This window comes from Cervus elaphus, chromosome 29 (genome assembly GCF_910594005.1).
Source record: "Cervus elaphus chromosome 29, mCerEla1.1, whole genome shotgun sequence".
In the NCBI taxonomy this organism is placed as follows: domain Eukaryota; kingdom Metazoa; phylum Chordata; class Mammalia; order Artiodactyla; family Cervidae; genus Cervus; species Cervus elaphus.
The window spans coordinates 59,830,953-59,853,621 of record NC_057843.1 but is presented as its reverse complement, the minus strand read 5'-3'; the positions used below and the strand labels follow the sequence as shown (position 1 = coordinate 59,853,621).

The 22,669-nt window shown below is 42.3% G+C and overlaps 1 protein-coding gene across 3 annotated transcripts in view; it reads right to left on the bottom strand.

Annotated features, from left to right (window-relative positions):
* TDRD7 (tudor domain containing 7) overlaps nucleotides 1–22,669 on the bottom strand; it is a 91,591-nt gene that overhangs the window by 24,633 nt on the left and 44,289 nt on the right. For all 3 annotated transcript variants that reach the window (XM_043891049.1, XM_043891050.1, XM_043891051.1), the window contains 3 exons: nucleotides 12,432–13,018; nucleotides 5,908–6,094; nucleotides 1,805–1,916 (listed from right to left, as the gene is read on the bottom strand). In XM_043891049.1, coding sequence (XP_043746984.1) covers nucleotides 1,805–1,916; nucleotides 5,908–6,094; nucleotides 12,432–13,018 — 886 coding nt within the window. The remainder of the gene's footprint in view (nucleotides 1–1,804; nucleotides 1,917–5,907; nucleotides 6,095–12,431; nucleotides 13,019–22,669) is intronic.

Sequence of the window (22,669 nt, the reverse complement as noted above, 5' to 3'; positions counted from 1 at the left end):
TACAAACTTCTTTGTAGTATATCCAGCCTTAGGTTTAAAAATATTCATTATAATGTGAGTCTTTTTGAATGATCACACTAGCTGCAGGCAATATTACAGCAAGAAGAGAAGTTGATGATCAATCTGAATTTCTACCTTAGGAGAAATAGGCTTCACTTTATATACAAGCACATATTTAAAACAAAGAGACTAATGCATATAAAAAATTAGCAACCAATTATGTGTTATAGTCATGGATTTGTAACATTCTCCTTAAAAGTATAACCTTGGTGTTTTTTTTTTTTTTCCAGTTTCTAAGTAAGTATACACAATTATTTCTTTCACAAACATGCATTTATTGAAAATTTAGATGGCGTCCCCCCGCCCTTTCTTTTCAAGTACACCATGATGGCACTGAGAATACCAAAGAACTTTCTGATTTATGAAAGAAAGATTAAATACTGTTTAATGTAATATGGGTATTAGGTGAATTTTATCATAGTCTAATTATTCTTTATTCTTAGAAAATTGCAATTTCATAGATCATATATATGACCACTCAAAGTTAATCTATTAAACTAGGGCATCACTTCCCCAATGGTACTACAGTGTCTATTTCTATGTTTTCCCCCTTTAAATCCATAAACAAAAGTTCACAGACTCCTTATGACCTACCTTTCTCTTGGTCTTATCCTGTTTTCCATAGCTAAGTTTCTATTAAACCTTTCATTTCAGCATCCTAAATCTTCACCTGTGCTCCTGGTATGTTCTTTTCAAAACTAACTTCCACAGGTTTGTCACAAGATTTTAAAGTTACTCAAGATGTATCTCACAGACAGAGCTGAATCCAGCTCCTCTGACACAGAGACTTAGCCCTGCTGGGAGAAGGTATTTCTTCACAGGTCTAATTTTCATGAAAACAATTTTGATCATTTTCTGAATCTAGCTCCAGCTCTCCTGCATGATGCACATATATTTCCATGCCTTTCCTCAACATTAACATTTGTCCCCCATACTTTTAGGCCATCTCGACACGTCATCCTCACACACATGCATTTCTCCATGCCTCCTCGAGGAGGGGAAAAAAGAGCAGTAGTACTTGATAGTACCAGAGACTGACCAAGACCTACAGCCAGGCTCCTGCTTGAGGGCGTGAGAGGGTGCTCCATGGTGATAAGCAGTACCGGCAGAGTCTAGCTCGGCAGGAAAGCTGGGAGTCACGTCACAACAGGTTGGATGACACAGTTTAAACTGACCAAATCCCACGACACAGGGCCTCGAGAAGCTGCTGCTAGGGCAGTTAGGGCAGCAACCACTAAACCCTCTCAGATGTCCAGCAGATGTCCGAATAATAACACTAAACATGCTATATGTTATGTATGGTGGTGGTTTGAATGGTGGTTTAGTCGCTAAGTCGTGTCCGACTCTTTGCGACCCCACGGACTATAGCCTGCCAGGCTCCTCTGTCCATGGGATTCTCCAGGCAAGAATACTGGGATGGGTTGCCATTTCCTTCTCCAGGGGATCTTCTCCAGGAATCAAACCCGGGTCTCCTGCATTGCAGGAAGATTCTTTACCAACTGAGCTATGAGGGAAGCCCATATGTTATGTATAATGCAACAAAAACATACAAAAACATTATAACATTTGTGTAATGATCATATCCTATAGAGAGAACATTAAACATGAATTTACTTATATCTTTCAAGAAATAACACATTTTAACACCTGTAAATACTTAGTATGCTTTAGGATTTAACTACCCCAAAGTACAATGGTAATACACACCAAAGTGGAGAGCTCTTTTAAAAAAGTTTCTTTTTACCTGCGAGCTTACACTTTGTAGCTTGGAATGAGAGTGAACAGAACTTCGGGTTCAATCTGTATGCTTTGCTCTTTTCGACATTTTCACTAAAACCATAGTCAACATAGCAAACCTAATGATAACAGAAACAACGTTTAGGTTCAAATAAAATTCTTTATCCTTACTTCTTAAAAAAAAAAACTCACGATGCACTTAAGTGGCTTCAGTTTGCTCCTTTGCCAACAGGGAGCAGAGGGAGGACTGCTGAGCTCCGACACCTTCCGTCACCAGCTTGTCAGCAGCACACGTATCTGCTCTGCCGACCCTGGCTGCTCCACTCTTGCCCTACTATCATAATGCCTGCATCACCTCCTTCTTTTCTGATCTACACCCCTCCATTATTTGTTTCTAGAGTAGGTACACACTAGGGTATTTGTCAGATTCTATACCCCCAAAGCAGCACTTATGATGGCCTGCTCTCAGCTGTTATGCTCCCAGGGAGTGAGATGTTGTCCATGACAGCAAGGATGTTGCAGCTGGATAACATGAAATCCTACACTGTAAAAGTAGACAATTCTGTTTTTTCTCAGGGCTGGGAAGCTGGGTTAGGCTTTCATCCAGCTCAGGTAAAGATCCCAAGTCTGCTGGACAGAGTTCTGTGTTTACAGAAACCTGCATGATGCTTTCTCATCACCAACACTGAGGGCCTGGACAGTATGTTTAGTGTATTAATAAAACTTTATTTGAAAAGGACTATATAACCAAAGCCTTTTTCCATTTGGAGAAAAATAAAATCTAGAGACCTTAAGCTTTGATTTATAATGACACCTAGGAATAGGAGGGAAAGTGCTGAAAATTTAGCACACTTCTCTAATTAAAGCAGATGATAGTTATTACAAAAACAAGACAAAACAAATCAGGGCAAAGGCTGGCAAAGAAATACCAAGTAATATAGAGTTTTGCTTTCTGCAGTAAAATGAAGTCCACAGCTTCTGAGTACTGAGATTCTGCTATTAAGTATAAAAACCAAAAACTCTCCCCCATCAGAGAATCTAAGGAAGAAAAGCACAGAGAGACAACTAAAGTCTTTCCCTGGCTACCTGATAACTGGGGCTGTGCAGCTTATGTATCCCAGGTTGAAAAGGATCATCTGTTGGAGCTCATATCTTGACTCAATGCTCCCTGAGGCCTCAATCCCTGGCGGGGTCCCCACACTGCAGCCAGCAATTTCTCCAACCCCAAATTAGCACCTGCATTTCCTTCCCCAAAACCTCAGGATTCACGCAGCTTTTGTTTCCTTTAATAGTAATCACCACCCACAACCTGGATTCTGCTCTTCCTAGGCCCAAAATGGAGACAACGTGTTCTGAGAATAGAACATAATATGTGAAATCATGATTCCTGGGCAATTCAGAATGTAATCCCAGCAGCAAGAGACAAAAGAATACTGTTCTAAATTCTTCAAAGGGTTTCTGTAACTCTGAAGCTTTTCTTTTCTTTCTTTATTCTTTGGAATCACGATACCATGTATTTGCATGTCAGCTGTTAGTTCATAAAACATTTGCCCGTGGACATCCGGCTGGACTCTCACAGCCCTCTGCCCTTCAGCCCCTGGATTAGCACAAGCAGGCTCACGATCCTGGCGGTGGGCCCCAGTCCACTCCTGGCTCTCTGGCTCCCTCAAGTGGCCACAGGTCTCACAGTGCCCTCTGAGGAATAACCAGCAGACACCTCTGGGACATGGGTCTGGACCAGGTAAAACTGGCAACAACCTGAGGGGTGACCACCAGTTCCTGTTTCTCATGTTCACCAAAATCTGTGGAAATCAAGGAGGGAATGGATACTTGCCATCAGGCATAGAAAAAGTCAAGAGAAACAAGACTTGTTGAGTAGCTAGTGTTTCTCCTAGTAAGGGGTAAAATTCATCTTTGTCTGGTTCACAGGGATATGGGAACAAGATCAGGCCAGGATTGCCACAACTACTGCTATCTTAAAGAGCTTACTATCTACAACACACTAAGCTACCCCTTTTATTCCTAACACTAGCCCACAGCTCTCAGAAGCAATGACACAGCGGGCTGCTTCCTGTTCTGTCTTCCTTCCATGAGGCACTTCCGTGTTCTGGTTCCCATAACATGGTCCTCTTGGTATTCCTCATTCTGGGGCCATTCTCACAGTCTCCTTTGCTCCTCTCACACCCACCACCTAAATGCTGAAGTGTTTCAGAGCCTGGTTCTGGGCCCCCTTCTCTGCTCTACGGGTGATTCTTCCTGTAGGTGACCTGACCCAGTCCCAGGGCTGCAAGTGGCACCTATATGCCGATGCCCCGCCTCTGGTTCTGACTTCTCCCTGAGCTCCAGGCTCATCCAGGTGAAATCAGATAGCTATTCTCAAACCTAATAGGTCCTACAAAATTCTTGATTTTCCTATATATTGATTCTTCTCCCTGACTTCCCAGTTTCAATAAATGCCATGACCATCCACCCAGCTGCTCAAGTCCTGAGCTCATCAGCCATCCTGAACCTTCTCCTTTCTTCTCTTCCACATCCAATGAATTAGTGTCCTATCAGTTCTACCTCCATACACATCCTGAGTCTGTCTTGTTACCTCTGGCTCCACTGTTTCCACCCTAACTCAGGTTGCAACTGCTGACTACCACAACAGCCAACTAACAGGTCTTACTTTTGATCTCTGCCCTACACTACAACCTATGCCCCACACAGGCAGTGGAACAACCTTCGAAGCAAATAAACCAGATAACATCTCCCTGCTTATCCCTTCCTTCACAGTTATTTTCTATTGCAGCACCCTGGTTATTTCCTTCACTGCTTTTCCCTGCCTTTTCATTTATTGTATACTTGTTCATTATCTGTCTTCTTTTACTAGCATAAAAGCTTCTCGAGAACAAGCCTTGTCAGTCTTGTCTCTTTCCCTAAGACAATGGAAAAAAAATGAATGAAAAGTATAACAGGCAGATACTAGCATGATGACAGTGTCTGATTTTATAGGTAAGGAATCAGAGAAGTCCCAAGGTCACACAGCTAGAAGTGGCAGAGTTGGGACTCAAACTCAGGTCTGACTGACTCCAGAGTTTAAATTCTCAAAGCAGAGATAAGGAAGGAAGGGAGGCCCAAGTGATTTTTGCCCTGTAGATCTCAGACTGGGGGATGTCCTTGTGGAGGATTTGCAGTGTTTATCATAAACCCTGACGCACTCTTAACATATCATCAGGGTTTGTACGGTTCTTCTCTTCATAAGCGATCCCTGTGCCTTCAGGCAGCTAATTTTTGAACTTCCTAAGGACAGGGAAACAGTCAGGAAGTGGACTGAAGCTGAGCTAACATCTAGGACAGTTACTCCCCTTCATCCAGAGATCACTCAGGTTTCTCACCAAACACACAGCAGCAACAGGGCCACATACTGCCTGGGGTCCCAGGCATCTGGACTTCCCACCCCCTGCAGTGCTAAGCGTTCTAAGATGTGCTAACCCTGATTTCCAAAGTTTAGACAAAACGGTGCCTTGACGAGCAAGTTCTCATTCTGGGTCTCTAAGGTGAAGGAAAGAAAAGGCAGCAAGGGCAGGGGCTGGTCACCATGAACGCGGCCAAGTCTGGAAGTACTGGAGCCTCTGATGGAAGAGACTAGTGAAAGAGCCCTCTGACCTTTCTGAGATGACCAAGAGGGCAAGACTTGGGGCACGGTCGAGTCTTATCTGGGGTTCCCCTCAGCTGGCTGTGCAAGAGAGGACAGAATGTCATCTCTCCCAATCTGTATGATTTCCCTCATTTCCCAGTACTGACCTTGATAAAAAGCCCACAGAGCTCTGATCAGTATTCATTAGGTAACCCTGAGGAATAGGAATACAGGTTTGTTTGTTTGTTTTCCTGATTAATTACATCATGGGTTATGGTATTCCAATGGAGAAGAATTTTTTCTTTGTTTAAACTAAAACTCTAAGATAATATAACTACCACTGACTTAAAAGCTGACAGGGATAATTATTATTATTTTTAACAGATATTATCTTTTTAACTTCTGGAGGAAACTAAATACAGTTAGAGGATACAATATTAGAAGCAATATTTTCATTTGAAAAATAATGTGCTTGTCTTCATAATGCTTGCCTTTATCTTGCCCTCTTCTGTTGAAATGACCTGCGCTCGTAACCAAGCATCCTCTTCAGCATTTACAGCCAGCAGCTGGCCAACCTGCACAGTCTGGACCGGGCTGACCTTAGAACTCTTACTGTAGTACTCCTTCATCTCATCTTCCATTAATTCTTGAGCAGCAGAGTAGTCTTTGCCCACGTACCTGAATTAAAGGAAAAGAACACAGATGAAACAAGCTGGAAGAAGGAAAGCTACAGGGACTCATTAATATTACTCTGTTTTTCTACTGTCATCTTTGGTGCCAGGCTCAGATTTGCTTACATCAACAGGGAGGAGAATGTGGATTTAGTAAACATTTATATCTTGAAAAAGGAGAATGCAATACTGTGGATCATAAAACAAGACCAAAGTCCAACACACCACAAAGCAGAGCAAATGTTCAACAACAATGCAATGACCTAGCGGATGTAACAGTAAGCAGTCAAGGAGTTTTAGAGGAGGACTAGGCGGAGAGAAGACTCAAGGGAAGGGAAGAAAGAAAGTGGAAAGAAAGACACCAGAGGAGGCCTGATGAGCAGGAATCAACCTGAGATTCTGACTCAGGCTGCTGGAGATTTGTGTGGATTACTGAGAAGAAAATCTAGTTAGTAGTTCTGCCTTAACTAAGGTGCATATGGACAAGTCTCAAGCTCTGAAAAACCAATGAAACTTAACTTCTCCAAGAGAAAAACAAACCCTAGAAAATAAACAAAATCACGTGACAATCCCTCCCTCCAACTTACTGAACAAATCACATCAAACTGCTGAGTTCTGACACCCTTAAAGAGATGACATGTTTTAGATAAATGCCTCTTTAAATTGTACGCTTCCTAAGAAAAATTATTTTTCAGGATACTCTTCTACCTCCTTCTATAATTTTCTGCTGTTGATAACTGCAATCACCTTGTCCCAGTTCACTATTTTCCTTTCTGCCATAAATAGGCTGTTGTTTCCTTGGCCCTAAGTACTCAGAGACAATTCCAACAAAGGCCTCCTTCCAGAATGGAAAACCTGGCAAATCAAGTGTGGCTCCTGTAACAGGAGCTATCTCAGCCATGGGATGAAGCCTTTTGAGTTTTAAGGCTATGCTGCACCAGCACTAGAGTCCCCTGGCCAGGGAGATGGGGATATGCCACAAGAACAGGGCTTTCTGAACTGTTCCAGCTTCTACTTGGGGCCCAAAGAGTCCTATTAGAGCTCTAAGAAACTATTCCTTTAGGAGTGTCTTCCTATATTCTTGGTAACTACTAGCAGGGTAGAAAACGCTAGAGTCAACCTATTTGTTACTAGCAGAAAAGAAGCTTTTAAAAGTCCTACACAGAATGGAAATAATGTCTCTTTGGGAGGCAAAGCCTGTTTTAAACCCACATATGACGTGCATATTATTCACTCCACACTCTAACACTTGTTTATTGAGCTCTACAAATGTTAAGGTACTGGCTGCACTCTTGGCTCTGGGGTCTCCTGGGACATCTGCACCTCTGCCTGAGTGCCCTTTCCTGGGACCTGGAGTCTCACGGGGACTCCTGGTAGCAATGCAGTCCTGGATGTTCCACTGGCAGAGGCCTAGCTCCAGCCGTAGTTTGGTGGTTTGCCTAGCATGGGATCCTGCCAGGAAGGAGGAAGGTGGTGAGAAGCAGCATGAGCTCTGCAGGCAGCTTTTGCTCTCTGCAGCCACCAGCAGAGAACGATGCTAGCAGCTACGTGCCTTGCGGGGGATAGGGAGGTAATGTTACAGCTGGTTTAATAGTGGGTGGTGGCAAGAATGAGGTCATTACCCCCAAATTACCTGAGCAAGTGAACAAAGAATGATATGTAGGCCCACTTAGGTGGGCCACAAATAAAGGTTATACAAAGTTAATTTCTGAGATTGATGACAACAGATTCCCTTACTTGACCTAAGGGTCCCCGCCACAGCACCTCTGTGTAACTTTGTGAGTTACAAGCCTACAGGTTTCCAGAGTCTACTGCCTGCCTGGGTAAAGCTATGGGTACAGAAGAGAGCTCAGCCTGCCGGATCTGCTAAGTCTTCAGGGTAGCTGGGGGATACCAATGGCCGAGGGCAGATAGCACCTACCATGCTTGCTGGTTGCCTGCCACCCTGCTGAACACACAGAATGCTGACACTGGGATTCTAATTTACACTGAAAAAGCAGATTCAGGTAACCAGAGGACTCTGGACCTAATCATCCTGGAATAGACTGGAACCCTCCTACTGAAGTCTTGGAACTGATCCAGATTCCTGCCAACTCTTGGGAAGAACTTAAGAAATCACATGATTGATTCAGTCCTGTGCTGGGTGACTGGTCTCTGAAAGTGGCCCCAGGGACTATTGGTAACACAAACCCAAGGATCCTGCCGAGGAAGCAGATTTAGACTTTTTCCTTTATAACATCAAACGGTAAATGTTAGCAATGTGCTCAACATCCTTCCTTAACCTCAATTTATTAGTGACCCACAGTGGGAACCCAAACCCTCAGCAAGCGCTTTCTATCCTCAGCCCATACTTCACCTTTCAAATAAAAGCTCCATGCATTTACCACCCCTATATAAAACAGACCTCAACAAAGCTTCAGCATGTTGGAGTTTTAACATTCAAAGATACTTGATTCTCACTTCTTTATCAGACTTAGTTTGTTCATATAGAACAGCTTTAATAGTTTTGCGGCAACATTTTATTAAAGAACTTGGCCACAATTCTTTGTGGCCTTTCTTTGGGTCTTCCCAGCTCAGCTACGACCCTGAGGAGGAGGGAGAGCCCACATCACAAGGGACATTTTGGTTGAAGGAGCCTGGACCCTGTTCTGCTTCAGCCTTTGCCCAGTCTGTCTATCCACAGCCACACCTTGGGCTGCTCCTTCTGGAGATCCAGCTCTACTGGTTCCTATTGTTTATCCCAAGTCAGAAAGGGCAAATTACTGTTTCATTTCCTATATAGTCTACATTTTCTCCAAAAGTCCACATCAAGAGCCTGGAGCTGGACTGTTTTTTTTTTTTTTTTTTTAATAATTTCAGTAATCATTAGCCATTTAAGCAATAATTCCTTCTCCCAGGCAATGATATTAAAAGGCTCAAGGAACATACAGAATGATCTCTGTCCGTTTCCAAGGTAAACCATTCAATACCACAGTATTCTAAGTCTATGCCCCAACCAGTAATGCTGAAGACGTTAAAGTTGAACGGTTCTATGAAGACCTACAAGACCTGCTAGAACTAACACCAAAAAAAGATGTCTTTTTCATCATAGGGCACTAGAATGCAAAAGTAGGAAGTCAAGAGTTACCTGGAGTAACAAGCAAATTTGGCCTTGGAGAACAAAATGAAGAGGGCAAAGGCTAACAGCATTTTTCTAAGAGAACACACTGGTCATAGCACACAACCACTTCCAACAACACAAGAGACACTTCTACACATGGACATCACCAGATGGTCAACACCGAAATCAGACTGACTATATCTCTGCAGCTGGACTGAGAATCTCTATACAGTCAGAAAAAACAAGACCAGAAGCTGACTGTGGCTCAGATCACAAACTCCTTATTGCAAAATTCAGACTTAAATTGAACAAAGTAGGGAAAACCACTAGACCATTCAGATATGACCTAAATCAAATCTCTTATAATTATACAGTGGAAGTGACAAATAGACTCAAGGGATTAGATCTAACATATATAGTGCCGAAAGAGCCAGGGACTGAGGTTTGTAACATTGTACAGGAGGCAGTGATCAAAACCATCCCCAAGAAGACGAAATGCAAAAAGGCTAAATGGTTACCTGAGAAGGCCTTATAAATAGCAGAGAAAAGAAGAGAAGAAAAAGGCAAAGGAGAAGAGATATATCCATATGAATGCAGAGTTCCAAAGAACAGCAAGGAAAGATAAGAAAGCCTGCCTAGGTGATCAATGCAAATAAATACAGGAAAACAATAGAATGGTAAAGCCGAGAGATCTTTCAAGAAAATTAGAGGTACCAAGGGAACACTTCAAGCAAAGATGGGCACAATAAAGGACAGAAATGGTATGGACTTAAAAGAAGCAGAAGATATTAAAAAGAGGTGGCAAGAATACACAGAAGGACTATACAAAAAAGATCTTCATGACTCAGATAACCACGATGGTGTGATCACTCACCTAGAGCCAGACATCCTTGAGTGCGAAGTCAAGTGGGCCTTAGGCAGCATCACTACAAACAAAGCTAGTGGAGGTGATGGAATTCCAGCTGAGCTATTTATTTCAAATCCTAAAAGATGATGCTGTGAAAGTGCTGCACTCAATATGCCAGCAAATTTGGAAAACTCAACAGTGGCCGCAGGACTGGAAAAGGTCAGTTTTCATTCCAATCCCAAAGAAAGGCAATGCCAAAGAGTATTCAAACTACCACACAATTGCACTCATCTCAAACACAAGCAAAGTAATGCTCAAAATTCTCCAAGCTAGGTTTCAACAGTTTGTGAACCGTGAACTTCCAGATGTTCAAGTTGGATCTAGAAAAGGTAGAGGAACCAGAGATCAAACTGTCAACATCCGCTGGATCACAGAAAAAGCAAGAGAGTTCCAGAAGAACATCTATTTCTGCTTTATTGACTATGCTAAAGCCTTTGACTGTGGAGATCACAACAAACTGTGGAAAATTCTTAAAGAGACTGGAATACCAGACCACCTTACCTGCATCCTGAGAAAATTGTATGCAGGTCAAGAAGCAACAGTTATAATCAGACATGGAACAATGGACTGTTCCAAACTGGGAAAGGAGTACATCAAAGCTGTATGCTGTCACCTTGCTTATTTAACTTACATGCAGAGCACATCATGTGAAATGCTGGGCTGGATAAAAAAAGTGAAAGTGAAAGTCGCTCAGTCGTGTCCGACTCTTTGCGACCCTATGGACTATACAGTCTGTGGAATTCTCCAGGCCAGATACTGGAGTGGGTAGCCTTTCCCTTCTCCAGCAGATCTTCCCAACCCAGGGATCGAACTGGGGTTTCCTGCATTGCAGGCAGATTCTTTACCAACTGAGCTATGAACATAAGCTGAACTCAAGATTGCAGGGAGAAATATTGATAACCTCAGATATGCAGATGACACCATCCTTATGGCAGAAAGTGAACAGGAACTAAAGAGCCTCCTGATGAAAGTGAAAGAAGAGAGTGAAAAAGCTGGCTTAAAACTCAACATTCAAAAAACGAAGATCATGGCATCCAGTCCCATCACTTCATGGCAAACAGATGGAGAAACAATGGACACTGTGACAGACTTTATTTTCTTGGACTCCAAAATCACTGCAGATGGTGACTGCAACCATGAAAGCAAAAGACGCTTGGCTCCTTGGAAGAAAAGTATGACCAACCTAGACAGTTTATTAAAAAATAGAGACATTACTTTGCCAACAAAGGTCCATCGAGTCAAAGCTATGATTTTTCTAGTAGTCATGTATGGATGTGAGAGTTGGACTATAAAGAAAGCTGAGCGCAGAAGAATTGATGCTTTTGAACTGTGGTGTTGGAGAAGACTCTTGAGAGTCCCTTGGACAGCAAGGAGATCCAACCAGTCCATCCTAAAGGAGATCAGTCCTGGATACTCATTCGAAGGACTGATGTTGAAGCTGAAGCTCCAATACTTTGGCCACCTGATGCGAAGAACTGACTTATTGGAAAAGACCCTGATGCTGGGAAAGATTGAAGGTGGGAGGAGAAGGGGACGTCAGAGGATGAGACGGTTGGATCATATTTTTCACCAACTCAGCACATATGAGTTTGAGCGAGCTCTGGGAGTTGGTGATGGGCAGGGAACCCTGGCGTGCTGCATTCCACGGGGTTGCAAAGAGTTGGACACAACTGAGCAACTGAATTGAACTGAGTCTACATTTTCTCCAAAAGTCCACATCAAGTACCTGGAGCTGAACTGTTTGTTTATAATTTCAGTAATCATTAGCCACTTACGCAATAATTCCTTCTCCCAGGCAATAATATCAAAAGGCTCAAGAAACCAGAGGGCTAATCTGATATTACACTAGGAAGGTGCTGATGGGCTATTCTGACTTTTCATAAATGCTACATAATTCCAGATTAAACAGCATTTCCTACATAGTGGGTGGTTGCTTTTGACATATTAATATATAGTTACTATTAAGCTTCTGACAGATTTTTTTTCAGGTTCAGACCATATCATCCAATTTTTAAAAGTGTTAGAAATCTTTTCTTCCAAAATAGTTATTTTGAACATTTAACAAATATTAAGAATCATTATAACTCTATTTATAACTAAAAATATAGTATTCTTCCTCAACCAGCACCCATGTGAAGAAAAGCCAAGTAGCAACAGTAGTGACAGTCAAAGTGTTAGCTGCTCAGTCGTGTCTGACTCTTTGCAACCCCATGAAACTGTAGCCTGCCAGGCTTCTCTGTCCATGGAATTCTCCAGGCAAGAATACTGGAGTGGGTTGCCATTTCCTTCTCCCAGAGATCTTTACCAGAATTCTAAAGAATTAGAAAATAAACTTGCCTGATAACCACTTCATTTGTGTTGCTCAGTTCAACCACCAAGACTGATGGTGATGTCTCCGTTGGAATGATTAACGGAGGAATTGTCACAGTCTCCATAAAGGTGTCCGTACTTTCAGCAATGTTTTCTTCTATCTGCAAATATTCTTGTTCAACCATAGACTTGATATCATAATTGCCACGTGCTTGCTCTGCATCCTTTAGGATTTTGTCAGCGGCAGATGGAAGTTTAGCATAGAGAATGGCCTTCTGGGGATTTCCAGAAATGTAGTCTATGGTGCATACGTCAGAAAGCAAATCAAGATTTTTTAAGGCATCCTCGGGTAATTTCACTTTGTACATGTCCTCAAATGTTTTCGGGAGTGCACTGGCCCAAAGACCACTAGAGTAATTCACCAGCAGCTCTGCGACTTTCTCTTTAAAGTCTCCTGGCATAACTGCTGGACACCCTTTGAGCGGTGGGATTTGTTTTGGAGCAGGTAGTGGGGATGGAGGCACTTTTTCAGCGTTCAGTTCACTTTTCAAAAGCTGCTTTCTCTTAGGTGGATAAAGAAGTGAATCCTGACCACCACTGCAAGGTTTTTCCACCTGAAATTTTTAAATAAAGCAAATTACAGATATTTTAATGGCTATCAACAATGTGAAAACACATGAATGCATTTTAACTTTGAGAAAAACTTTTCAAATGAATGAAGAGAACACAAAAGTGTACATTGTACTCTTCTCAATCACTGCCTTTACTTGTGAACATGATCATGCACTGCATTTCAGAAAGAGGCAGGGAAATGAAATAATATGGATCTCCCTGTGAAGGATCTGACTTCCAATAACCCTAGGAAACCACAGGCGCTTCTGCCTTGTACACCACATCTCACCTCATTCTCTCTGACAAAGCCAAAGCAGCAGCTTAGAAAACTGACAGAATATGAGGAGGAATGAAACCATGGAAAGGTATCAGGACTGTCAGGAATAAATGACTGGGAAGAAAGCTGGAAATATGCAGGCAAAAATGAAGCGCTAGCTCTCTTCTTCCTGCAATATCCTGAGAAAACCCTCAGCTTTTCATTTTGTAGAGAAAGGTCGCTCCAGTGGTAAGGAATGCTTTTTCCAATCACCACACTAGAAAGAACTAAATGTGTTGCCCCTTTAATGAACAAGACTTAAAAATGCCCAGCATTTGCATATAATCCAATTTTCTTTTCGCAACATTCCAGAGAGGCATGGCATGATGGCATCTCCTAATGGAAGAGAAGGAGAAGAAAAACAAGCCTGGTACCATTTCCCCGAGTTCTAAGACTGTCTACTTCTAGACCAGGGGCCACACACTATAGGCTACAGCCCAATGCGGCAAGCCACCTGTTCTTGCCTAGTTTGTGACCTAAGAATGACTTTTCTACTTTTTTAAAGGTGTTTCTTTTATTTATTTGTTTATTTAGGCCTCACTGTGTGGCATGCGGGATCTTAGTTCCCCAACCAGGGATCGAACCCATACCCCCTGCAGTGGAAGCAGAGTCTTAACCACTGGGCTGCTAGGGAAGTCCCTCCATTTTTAAATTGTTAGAAAAAATGAAAAGAATTACTCTGTGATATGAAAATGAAATTCAGTGTACACCAACAAAGTTTTATTGGTACCCAGCCATGCTCTATGCAGAGCACGTGGCCACTTTTGCGCTCCAACGGCAGAGCCAAGTAGTCGTGCCAGACTGTGGGTGACGGTCACATCGCTCACGGCCTGCAAAACCTAAAACACTTACTACCTGGTCCTCTACAGAAAAAGTTTCTCGACTTCTGATTAGACAGGAATTAGTATGCATAGCCCTCCCAAAATTTTCTGTTTTGTCAGATCCTATTCACCTATTCCTTAGCTAAAATTTAAGCCCTTAGGAGGCTACCCAGACCACTAAGGTGATAATGCAAGCTTATGAGAAATACCCTCTTCTCCCAAAAGAACAGACTGTTAAAGTATGCTGGGTACGTAGCTTGTCAGCAAAAACATTGAGTTCATTAATACTAATTTTCTGTATAATGCTTAGGAAGAGAGACCATAAATACAGTTTGCCCCTGAATAACACAGGTTTGAACTTCACAGGTCCACTTACATGCAGATTTTTCTTTCACTAAATATGCATTAGAGTACTACACAATCCGTAGCAATGAAGATCTAGCACAGCCAAAAATAAATAAATAAAATACATTTAAATGCATTCGATGATGTGTGAATTGCATCTCGATTGTGAAAATTCAGGGGCAAACACTGCCTAATACATGTGGCAAGTGTGGATATGGGGGGCTGTAAGGCTATACAAGGGTTTTTAACTGTACATGAGGTTGGTGCCCCTAACCCCCGTGTTGTTCAAGGGTCAACTGTATGTATGCATAAAGAAGGTATCCTCTTGTTACCAGAGAAGAGCTTTAATAAGTCAAAAGACGCAAGTCAATTTAATATTAAATTAGATTGCTTTTAATCTTGCTATATTCTGGATGACAGCTAAGAGATCATCTTAAGAATGCTAGTATACATGTAAAATGTTAGGTTTTCCTCCTCATTCTTCTGCCAACGTGTGCTTAAGACTTGGGAAAGGTCCATGCCTGACAAACTTGAGGCATCAATGAAAGCAGAAGGAATACAGCATGTGTTCGGCATCTGCAGGCATCCCCTGTCATCACTGGTGCACCCCTGCTGACACTATGAGACCTTCTAGATGGTTCTAGATACTCCAGATGTGTCCTTAATGTTAAGGCTAGAAACAAAAACGTCTGGGGCACTCCTCATCTTGCTCACAATGGTTAGCCCACCTCTCTAGAGGCTCATGCCTTAACATCTGGTATCTTAAAACGCCAATCTTCACTGTGCTTTAAGACACTTAAGATACATGAACACACATCAGTTATCCAGAGAAAGTTTGAAAAACATACTTTTTGAGAAAATGCAAAAAATAAACCAGAATTCTATTTTTATGTGAGTTATTCACTTATCATGCAGAATCCTACTTTTTATAATTTTAGATTTAGACATGGCAAACCTCCATTATCCAAAGTCACTTGAGCCTTCTGGGTCCATCTTAAAACCCTTCTTCAGTCTTCACCTAAAAGCATCTTCTTAACTCTCTGCAACACCTTCTCTAAAGTGGATCAGTTCATTTCAGCTGCTTAGTTGGGTCCGACTCTTTGCGACCCCATGGAATGCAGCATGCCAGGCCTCCCTGTCCATCACCAACTCCCAGAGTCTACTCAAACTCATATCCATTGAGTCGGTGATGCCATCCAACCATCTCATCCTCTGTCGGCCCCTTCTCCTCCCGCCTTCAATCCTTCCCAGCATCAGGGTCTTTTCCAGTGTCAGTTCTTCACATCAGGGGCCAAAGTATTGCAGCTTCAGCTTCAGCATCAGTCCTTCCAATGAACACCCAGGACTGATCTCCTTTAGGATGGACTGGTTGGATCTCCTTGCTGTCCAAGGGACTCTCAAGAGTCTTCTCCAACACCACAGTTCAAAAGCATCAATTCTTCTGCGCTCAGCTTTCTTTATAGTCCAACTCTCACATCTATACATGACTACTGGAAAAACCACTGCTTTGACTAGATGGACCTTTGTTGGCAAAGTAATGTCTCTACTTTTAATATGCTGTCTAGGTTGGTCATAACTTTTCTTTCAAGGAGCAAGTGCCTTTTGATTTCATGGCTTCAGTCACCATCTGCAGTGATTTTGGAGCCCCCCAAAATAAAGTCTGTCACTGTTTCCACTGTTCCCCCATCTATTTGCCATGAAGTGATGGGACTGGATGCCATGATCTTCATTTTTTGAATGCTGAATTTTAAGCCAGCCTTTTCACTCTCCTCTTTCACTTTCATCAAGAGGCTCTTTAGTTCCTCTTTGCTTTCTGCCATAAGGGTGGTGTCATCTGCATATCTGAGGTTATTGATATTTCTCCCAGCAATCTTGATTCCAGCTTGTGCTTCATCCAGTCCAGTGTGATGTACTCTGCATATAAGTTAAATAAGCAGGGTGACATATACAGCCTTGACGTACTCCCTTCCCGATTTGGAAACAGTCTGTTGTTCCATGTCCAGTTCTAACTGTTGCTTCCTGACCTGCATACAGATTTCTCAGGAGGCAGGTCAGGTGGTCTGGTATTCCCATCTCTTGAAGAATTTTCCACAGTTTGTTGTGATTCACACAGTCAAAGGCTTTGGCGTGGTCAATAAAGCAGAGGTAGATGTTTTTCTGGAACTCTCTCGCTAGATGGCAGAGACTCATTTCAATGGAATATAGCCCATCTTACGTATCTAAAATAACTCTCACTAGCCCCATGACCAACTGTTGCCATAGCTTCTTCTGATCCAAATGAGGATAAGAGTTCTTTAGCTTTATGATCCTTTTCTTTCCAATGAGTTAACTGGGAATATGAGATACTTCAATGTTTGTTTACTAGCCTTCCCCACTCTTGGCCCCAAAGCTTCCATTCCCATCTGTGCTCTAGATGTAATCAGAACCAATTACCTAACAATGTACTTTGTCAAAGCTCTAAGCATGACCTCTAAACATGACCAATACACTGAATTCTTCCAACTAGGGCTTCCTGTCTTAACAGAAGTTATGAATATTTGGTCCACTTGATGTGAACTTGTTCAGGGCAAGAGGAGAATTCACATTTTTTCTGGCCTTTATTCCAGACTAATGTTTAAAAATCACCTTTAAGTAGGAAGCTTCCAGGGCTCCATCTGGAGCATTTATATTAAGCTTTGCCAGTCAGCCCATGAAAGAGATCTTTGACCAATAAGCCTGATTTTATCCAAAATACAAACAATAGCCAAATAATCATCTAATCTGGAAGGTATATTTGTTTCCTCAGCAGTTTTATTTTCATTGTTTAAGGTCGATACCCTATCCCACCTCTGCCAATCACCAAAACGACTAGTTCCTTGAATTGCAGGCACTTTCCAGTTCTTACTGACTTCTTTTTGATCTCTAGAAGGTTGGTTATATGCCTAAATACACTTTGTTGGCTAGTGATTTGGCCTCTTTAAATTCAAATTAGCATTTACTAAAGTTAAACATAGGCCTGACTTTAGGAACTGAACCTGACACTTAACTGGAGTTGATTCAGAGGTCCTTCAACAGGTTAGACAAATATTCATGGATAATTTAGTGACATGGAAAACATGCCCTGTCCACATACTTCATTAGCCAATCTTTGGGGAATGGCTGAAAAGGTCACTCAACTCAAAGGAAAAAAATCATGGAACTCATATTTTTAAAAAATATATGTAATTTAAGACAAATAAAATTCTTCTAACTTAAAGTCTTAAATTTTTCATGGAAGTGAAAATTTATTTTTTCTCAGGAATTCCAATGTGATCACCATCTGTCCTCCACAGCATGTGTCTTGTCTTTTTTTAATTTGCTGGTCAACTGCCTGAGAAAATACACCTATTACAATACCTATCCCCAGCCTGTGAGAATCTCTCCAGAGGCAAGAAATTGCTGGAATGCGGTTACAGGATGGTGTCCACTCTGCACTGTGCTCGGGTACATCCGACCAGATTTACATGTTGTTCTACTGGCTCACCCCCCAGAGCAGAACAGCTGTCTTCTGGCCTTCACAGACGACCAAGGGAAGTCAACTGCTACTTGAAACATGGCTGCTATTACTTCCTTAGTGTGATAACCTGCTGCTGAACATTCCCACTGGGTCTCTCAAGAGGGTGCTTTACAACTTCTCGACCCTTTAGTCTACTTGATTCAGGTACATACCTGAGGAGGGGCTCGAAAGGCCTCCTGTCTATAGGGGCCTCGGGATCATGGTCCTGCCGTTTTCCTCCACATTCTCTTTGTTCTGGGCTCTACATTATTCCTTTGGGTTTGGATATCCACCCCAAATATCACCAGTCCCATGACTGGGAACTGGCACGGTCTCCTCTGGTGATCACCAGAATATTCTAGAATCCAACATGTCTTAAACATACTATTCCCACAAGTCCACTGTATTTAGTTTGATTTCTGCCTCGTCTGGAATCACAACTTGAATGACATACTTCTCTCACATCCCTCTGAGCTTCTGTAAGTTTGCAGTTGACAGATGAGGTTTGGTAGATGTGAGACCCAAGGATTTAAAACATCAACTTTTTCAGGAGCTCTGCACATTCAAAAAATAAAAGCTTTCATCCTATATGCCTAGAAATTATCTCTTAATACTAAGAAGTCTTCACTTCTTCCTAATTTACCTGTGCTGTAAAGTTCTTGAAGCCAAACTCCTTTGAATCTATGAAGGTTCACCTGCTAACTATGCAGCATGGGTTGCTAAGGTAAACTTCCTGTTTCTAATGGAATTAGAATTTTCCTTGGGATTCTGTAATGGAATTGGTACTGTTCAATTAAATCAAAGTTTTCAAAGCAGTTGTATGGGTCTTATTCAGCCACAGCTTTGTTTCCATTGGGTAGTGGTTTCTTTGTGTTGAAGCTTTTAAATTATGTCCTAAATTTCACTTTATATGGGCACCACTCAATACAAACCTGAGACAGTATGATAAATCACTATCCAATAAATAGGAAAAAGGAGCTATTTCAAATCCTAAAAGATGATGCTGTTAAAGTGCTGCACTCAATATGCCAGCAAATTTGGAAAACTCAACAGTGCCCACAGGACTGGAAAAGGTCAGTTTTCATTCCAATCCCAAAGAAAGGCAATGCCAAAGAATGTTCAAACTACCATACAATTGCACTCATCTCACACACCAGCAAAGTAATGCTCAAAATTCTCCAAGCCAGGCTTCAACAGTGCATGAACCAAGAACTTCCAGATGTTCAAGCTGGTTTTAGAAAAGGCAGAGGAACCAGAGATCAAATTGCCAACATCCTTTGGATCACAGAAAAAGCAAGAGAGTTCCAGAAAAACATCTACTTCTGCTTTACTGAATCTGCCAAAGCCTTTGACTGTGTGGATCACAACAAACTGTAGAAATTTCTTCAAAAGACAGGAATACCAGACCATCTTATCTGCCTCCTGAGAAATCTGTATGCAGGTCAGGAAGCAACAGTTAGAACTGGACATGGAACAACAGACTGGTTCCAAATCGGGAAAGGAGTAAATCAAGGCTGTATATTGTCACCCTGCTTATTATATGCAGAGAACATCATGTGAAATGCCAGGGTAGATGAAGCACAAGCTGGAATCAAGATTGCTGGGAGAAATATCAATAACCTCAGATATGCAGATGACACCACCCTTATGGCAGAAAGTGAAGAGGAACTAAAGAGCCTCTTGATGAAAGTGAAAGAGGAGAGTGAAAAAGCCGGCTTAAAACTCAACATTCAGAAAACTAAGATCATGGCATCCGGTCCCATCACTTCATGGCAAATAGATGGAGAAACAATGGACACTGACACACTTTTGTTTTGGGGGGGGCCTCCAAAATCACTGCAGATGGTGACTGAAGCCATGAAATCAAAAGGCACTCACTTGCTCCTTGGAAGAAAAGCTATGACCAACCTAGACAGCATACTAAAAAGCAGAAACATTACTTTGCCAACAAAGGTTCATCTAGTCAAAGCAATGGTTTTTGCCAGTAGTCATGTACGGATGTGAGAGTTGGATTGTGAGGAAAGCTGAGCGCAGAAGAATTGATGCTTTTGAACTGTGGTGTTGGAGAAGACTCTTGAGTGTCCCTTGGACTGTAAGGAGATCCAACCAGTCCATCCTAAAGGAGATCAGTCCTGGGTGTTCATTGGAAGGACTGATGCTGAAGCTGAAGCTGCAATACTTTGGCCCCTGATGTGAAGAACTGACTCACTGGAAAAGACCCTGATGCTGGGAAGGATTGAAGGCGGGAGGAGAAGGGGCCGACAGAGGATGAGATGGTTGGATGGCATCACCGACTCAATGGATGTGAGTTTGAGCAAGCTCCAGGAGTTGGTGATGGACAGGGAAGCCTGGCGTGAGGCATTCCCTGGGGTTGCAGAGAGTCAGACATGACTGAGCGACTGAACTCAACTGATGATAAATCACATTCACCTGGAGACCTGCCATCCAGTATCCCAAGTATTAGCAATGGCTTGTAATTCAAAAGCAAACCAATTAAAAAAGTCAATTTCAGCAAGGAGTAAAGACCCCTGGGTACCTAGCAACAACTAAAACATCAGAGAGTCCTTGACCAGAAGCATGCACCCTATGATTAGCCAGTTCACAGAAAGAAAGACTGGTTGATGACCTCCTACAGAGCTTAGGCTTTTTGTGTTAAAGCCAAGAAGTTCTGGAAGAGTTGGACAATTGATAAAGAGATGAGGAAATGGTCCCCAGTGAAGAAAAAACTGATAGGTTAAGATCTGAAGCCTCTAAGGGCAGTGGGTGGGGCTTATACTTCACACAGTATACTACATGAAGATGAGTTAGTACCCAACTTACCTTTTCCAGGCCACGTACATCTGCCACCCTCCTCTGTAGAGGCTCCCGCTATGCCCAGGATAGTTCAGAAAATTATAATTTTTAGTCACTTCTATTTAAGAAAGTACAGGTGTTTGTGGTATATTCCAGAAAGAGTTAATCAGAGGGAAAGGAGAAAGTTCCTTGCAGATGGTACCCGATGTGTTCACAAACCATCTACCCAGAGAAACTCTTTTTCCACCACCTTGTGTGAGTAGTTTTATAGACATTATAATATTTCAAGGTCAATACTCTTTCACTCTTACCCCTTTTCTACTAAGGACTTTGCACTGATGCTGACTACAATCATTTGTATTTGGATCAATTTCTAGCCGTTGTCCTTTAGCATGGCCTGAGGTTCAGCACTTGTTCACAGGTCTCCGCAGGAAAACATTATCCTGGTTAAATGTGTGGAGGTCTTTGGGGCATGATCTTGGGTGGCAGCTCTGGCTTTCACTGTGTATTCTAAGCCAAGCAGGTACTAGATACGCTTCTCATTACCTCTAGGGGGAGCAGGATCTGCGTCTTTAGGAAGGCAGAGATTCACTTCATCTAAGAGTATCATTTTCTTTATCCACTGCTCCTTATTTTTCCATTTTTCTGTCCTTTTTAGCGTTACCTCTGTTTTCATTGATAGAAGCTCCTTTGTAGCATTTGCTGGTAACGCCTCTGCTTTACCAGTGGGTTTTAACCTGCTTTCATTTAAGCTGGGCTGCCCCGGGAAAAAGAACAGCTGTCTTTTCCTATATACCTGCTATGTTTCTAGACTGTACTGGCAGCTGCTCTTTTATAATAACGTTTCTATCACTTAATTCTAACAACCCTAAGAGACGGGAAGGACAGTCATGTTTTAGAGCAGAGTGAGGCCCTGATCTGTATGCTGAAAGTAATACCACTAACAGATGGTCAAGGCAAAAACCAAACCCCAAAGACCAAACTCACCTGTACTGTTGGGCCTGTGGGTAGTTTTCTGTTTCAAGTTCTGGAACAGCAACATCACATTACTCCCCAAGTGTCCTATTCTGATTTCACTGCATTGCAATTTTATCTTTCCCCTACTCAGATAGTCACTGAATTTAAATTTTAAAACTGTTCCAATGTGTTCATTCTGTGTTTCTTTTTACTGATGAAAAGTCAGAAAAGACACTGGATTTCAATTTGCTATTACGGCCGTACTTTCAAGTTCTGGCTTTACTCCTCAGTGCTGCTTCTGCTTGGAGAAGGCAACGGCACCCACTCCAGTGCTCTCGCCTGGAAAATCCCATGGACAGAGGGGCCTGGTGGGCTGCAGTCCATGGGGTCGCTAAGAGTCGGGCACGACTGAGCGACTTCACTTTCACTTCTCACTTTCATGCATTGGAGAAGGAAATGGCAACCCACTCCAGTGTTCTTGCCTGGAGAATCCCAGGGACAAAGGAGTCCGGTGGGCTGCCGTCTGTGGGGTCGCACAGAGTCGGTCACGACTGAAGTGACTTAGCAGCAGCAGCAGCAGCTGCTTCTGCTGGAATGGCCCTATAGATTGTATCAATACTGTTAAGGCTGAGGATACATCACTGCTGTTTCATTTATGTTCACTTCCTTAGAATTCAAGGTGTTTTTTACACGGACATATCCAGGCTTCAAAAAAAGAGGCAATTCATTTTGCATGGGCTGACAGGTGCTTTATCTTATGTAATTATCATAATTAAAGTTAAGGCAGAAAAAAAAATAAAGTTAAGGCAAATTCCTGAACATACAAAAGTATGTAAGTGGCATAACTGCTGTTGCCGCCTTTGATATTACAGAAATTGCAATCTAGAACTTCAGGTATTTTTAAGTC